The sequence below is a fragment of the Corvus brachyrhynchos genome, unplaced genomic scaffold, assembly GCF_000691975.1.
Source record: "Corvus brachyrhynchos isolate BGI_N302 unplaced genomic scaffold, ASM69197v1 scaffold4, whole genome shotgun sequence".
Classification (NCBI taxonomy): Eukaryota; Metazoa; Chordata; class Aves; order Passeriformes; family Corvidae; genus Corvus; species Corvus brachyrhynchos.
In genome coordinates, this window is record NW_008237878.1 from 8,541,124 (window position 1) to 8,545,971 (window position 4,848).

Below are 4,848 nucleotides of genomic sequence, written 5' to 3' on the forward strand. Positions count from 1 at the left end.
CTGCGCGTGCGCTTGTGAGTGACACCCCCGTTCCCCCGAGCCGGGGCCCCCACAGAGCCCCCACAGAGCCCGCCTGACCCCTGTGCTCTCCGTCCTGCAGGGAGCTGCCCGACGGCGGGGCCCGGCCGAACGCCGCGCAGTTCAAGCAGCTCGTGGTGACAGCGCTGAGGGAGCTGCACGGAGAGGTGGGACCGGGACCGGAACCGGAATCGGGGTCTGTCCGTGGCCGGCGGCTCCGGGCTCGGCCGGGGGAGCCTTGCGGGAGCGGGCGGTTGCCTCCTGGAACGGCTGCTCTGGCTGCAGAGCAGTGTCCGAGCGGGGGGACAGGGGCCGAAGGAGCAGGCGAGGCAGGGGAAATGTTCTGGGTTCGACCCTCCGGTAACCGGTTACCTGCTCGCCAGCCCTCGTTCTGACTTGCTCCTAGTGAAGCTGTGCATTTCTGTTCGGTGCCCGTAGTGAAGCGGCTTCAGCCATCCCTGGCAGTGCTCAAGGCCAGGTTGGACCGGGCTTGGAGCAGCCTGGCCTAGTGGAAGCGGTCTAATAGCAGTGGGGCTGGAACTGGATGAACTTTAAGGTCTCTTCCGCTCAAGCCATTCTTTGATACTTGTTTTTAAGAATTTGTGGTATTGATGCTTTTGCTGTAGAGAGGCTTTAAAAAGGGAACAACTTTGTGGATGGGAAGGTCCACAGTACTGTTTTTGTTCTGTTTATTGCTGGGTGACTTTAAGCAGGTTGCATCACCTCTGGGTCTGTGTTTCTCCAGGTGTAATGTGGAAATAAAAGTGGCTTCTAAAGAACTCTGAGAGGAAGGGTGCTGTTTAAATTCCAGTGGTGTTGTAGCTGAAACACTTGTGTGAGATTTGAGCGTAATTGTAACACCTTTAATGATGTCACATGCTGGGGGTGAAATCAGTTACTTATAAACCATGATAAGAACATAGGGTGATACTTACTAAAAACCATTTTTTTTCATAGGTTGGAGCAGCTTTGCCTGTTGATGTCTTAACATACGAGGAAAAAACTCTGTCTGCCATATTAAGAGTTATTAGCAGGTAAGGTGCAGTCAGTACGAGCTTCCATGCCATGAAAGTATTTTTCATAAGAAAATAGAACTCTTAAACTAAGAATGGCCTCTGAAGAATTAAGCCTAACTTGCAGATACGTGCATACAGCATGCAGAAAATAATTACTGGTAACTTCGTGCATCAGTACATTATTCCTGGTTTAAACCAGAATGATTTTAATGGTTTAAGATAGGAAGGAAGCACTATTGAAGTAGTGACTTTAAATCTCTTTGTGTAGTAAAGATGACAATAGTTACTCTAAATGGTGATGACAACTGTAGGTGATTTAGGTGATGAAGGAGCTTAAATGCACAGAGGGAACAAGAACAGGGCTGGTAAAGTGAACTTGAGGTTACAGTACATATCTCTGTGTCAAAGACAAGAGACTGCAGCCACTGCAATAATCCTTCAAGATACAGTTTTGCTACTAGAACTCTCTGGTGAAATTATCTGCTGTTAAACTGTTAAGGTTTTGTTACTCTTTGCATAACATTTTTTTTAATTTGAGATGTCTATGCTGCAGGAAAACAAAACCCCCCAAATTTTATTAATATATTTTGTTTTCTTTTTATTTAGTGGCCTTGTCAAGCTGTGGAGTGCTCTAACCTTGCTTGGCTTCTACCAGAACAGGAGGTGTGCTTTCCGGGTGCTGCAGGTAAAGCCCTGTGGGGTTGGGTGGCTTCCCCCAGATGTCAGCTCTGGCTCTAAGCTTGGCAGGCTGCCTAAGCCTGCTGCCTTTTCATAGAAAGATGGCCTAGATGCAAAAATGCCTTGGTTTGGGAATAAAGTGCCTGTCAGTGCAGGTGTGTGGGCCTGTGTTTGAGCAGTTCTGATCTTAAAATGAATCTTGTACAATGTGACAGTAGCGGCTGTCTCATTACTTTATGGTTTCTGTCCAGTGACAAGCCTGATGTCATTAATGTATCTGCAAGAAAATAGTTTCTGGCAAGTGTTGTTCATGACCCACATGTTGGTCCAGGTTTTATTTTCCCTACCCCAATTTTTGCCTTTCTATTGGTCACTGTCAGCTGACCTTCTTTAACAATGCATATATGAACATGCACTTCCAGAGCTTATTTTTTTCCAGAGGATGCTGCTTAATAAAATGAGTTCTGAGAATTCTTTGTTTCTGAAGCCATGGCTAGACAAAAATCTGCTCAGGCATAGCTCTAAGTTTTTAAACTAGCATATAAAAGGAAAATTTTAAGTATTTTCAACTTCGAGTGTATTTGATGGTGGGGTTTTTTAAGGCTTTAGCTGTTCAGTTTCTGTTGGTTTTTTCTTTCCCCAAACTAGACATCTCCGTTTCTACTTGCGTTATCTGGCAACAGTAGAGAATTAGTCTTGGACTGAATGCGGTTGTTGGTTCGGCTGCATGAAGAAGGAGTTCCTGGAAATGTTTCAGCCCTTCAGGCATGGGATTTCTGGAGGGATTTTCCAACAAAGAGCCTTGACAAAGCTAACATTCATCAACTCACTACTTGGACATCCCATATTTCAGAATTTACACATAAAAGTTGGAGACAAAGCTGAACTTAGCAAGGCTTTTACACAGAATGATGTAGTTACTTTTTCTTATTTAACAGGTGACACAAATCCTTTGCATTTAAATGAAGAGTTTGCGAAGAAGTCTAGGTTTGGGAGAACTGTTGTCCATGGAGTTCTGATCAATGGGCTTATTTCTGCAGTTCTGGGTACCAAAATGCCTGGTCAAGGATGTATATTTCTTTCCCAGGAGATCCGTTTTCCAGCTCCTTTGTATGTTGGTGAAGAAGTCACAGCTGCAGCAGAAGTGAAACGACTGAAGGGTTCTGTTGCACACATTTCTGTATCATGTCAGGTCAGAGAAAGTGGGAAAACTGTTATGGAAGGGATGGTGAAAGTCATGGTGCCAGAGAGTTAGAGCTGTTCATCATGTGTGACTTCAGTATAAAGTCCAGAACCAATGTACACTTGATTTTGACTCTGTCTTTTTACGTGACATCACTTAAACCAGTAAATTTGCAATAAAAACCTTTCAAAATTTCTGAAAGACAGTGCACAAACTTAACATTACTAGAACTGCATGAATATTAGAGCTTTTCCTTTTTTCACTGTGATGGATTTCACTGCCAAGGTGAAACCAACAGAGCTAGGCACTTGCTGTGACAAAGTGGCACATTTAGACAGGCCTTTGTGCTGCCACAGTGGGAAGTTTGGATTGGTAGGGCTTACACTGGGGCTGTTCTTTCTGGTAAAATCGCAGTCCACACCAGAAAAGTTCAGTTAAAACTTGTTCCTTCTGTACAAAGCAGCTGTATTGCCAATAAGCACCAGGGGAGGGGACAGTGCTGTGGTCAACAGGCTGAACAAAAGTGGAGGTACTAACACATGAGTACTGCAAGATGTGTTGTAATCTCCATGACAGCTCCAGGTGGTGTTTCCTCTGAAACTTGCCTCCCAGAAACAGAGTGAAGGAGGCTTTTAAAAAAATATATTGTCACACCTTGTACTTACGGTACTTGTGCTCCTAAGGGAAGACAAGCAAGGGCAGATGATTTGAGTACTAACTAAATGGCTTCTATATCTTCTCTTGAGTGTGTGAACATGGATTTCCCTTTGTCCACTGAAAGTACCTTGGTAAAGTAGATTTCTGGTGAATTCATTAGTAAATCATCTGGGTTAAATTATTTTAATACTGGCATAAGATTATTGTACACTAAAACTTTTTTGGAATGACTGAGGCCATCAGGAGTAAGGCCTCCAATTGGTGGCTCATAGAACGTTCTGGCAAAGCGTCTATTATCCCCCCATCTTCTCTGCAGCAGAAATGCATTTGAAACTTCCCTTGACTCCAAATAACCTCAGAAGTTGTCTGCTATGAAGAGAGAATTTCTCCTCAACCTGTGATGAAAACTACTGGTAAAACAGCTGCACACTCTAACCCCAGCTGTTAGTGTGACACTGGAGCAGAGGGAGGGGTAATGTTTCAGGTGTTTGAATCCATGCCTTCCCTTTCCAAAGCTTGTAGTTTGGCCTGTTTGCAACCTGGAAGCAGTAATTAGGAAGAGGTTTCCTTATCTCTTGTCTGTAGGAGCTGCTTCACTTCCCGTTTCCATCTGCCTCGGGTCATTGCCTATCACTGGCTTTTGCTGGACAAAGCACTTTGTCAAAGCAGGCCCCCTCCTTACCCTGCTCTTTGTTCACCTGCCTCTCCAGGGGGGAAGTTGTCTTATTAAGTCCTATTAACAAAATTAATCAGATCTGTGCCTTACCTCCTGGGTCACTTGCAGGAGTAGTAGTCTGGGGAGTTGGGACTGCTGTTCCAGCCTGGCTGCTGACCCACAGCCACACAGTCCATTTTCCTCTCATCATGGAGCTGCAGGACAGAGGGATGAGGCTGTTCATGACACCTGCTCCAGGTGTACAACAAACTCCAGCTCTGCAGTCTTACAACATCTTACGTGTGAATAATTCCTGTCTATGGTGTAAAAAGAGAAAATGCAGACAGGTGTCCAACTTGTAGTTCTCAAGCACTAAGTGGTAGTATTAAAATAGAAAGTTTCTTACGCTGCTGCAATCAAAGACACATTGTGGAACTCAGTTGCTAACAACTTTAAGTCTGTGTTTTGAAAAACAACCAAACCAAAAACCAAAACCCCACAAAAAATCAACTCCAAACCCTAAAATCTAGAAATTAAGTAGAATATATGGGATATTCTAATTATTTTATTAACTACACGAAATACCCCAAAAGGTAAAGAGCAGCAAGTGTACCAGCCCTTTTAATTTTCCCCCTCTCTCT

The 4,848-nt window shown here is 44.2% G+C and overlaps 1 protein-coding gene across 1 annotated transcript; it reads left to right on the forward strand.

Annotated features, from left to right (window-relative positions):
• On the forward strand, positions 1–3,096 carry RPP14 (ribonuclease P/MRP subunit p14; the record flags this gene model as incomplete). Its single annotated transcript, XM_017732324.1, has 5 exons — positions 1–14; positions 101–185; positions 976–1,052; positions 1,641–1,719; positions 2,361–3,096. Coding segments are annotated over 5 exons (312 nt in total), but the record flags the coding sequence as incomplete, so codon positions are not given.
• Between the last annotated feature and the right edge of the window lie 1,752 nt (positions 3,097–4,848).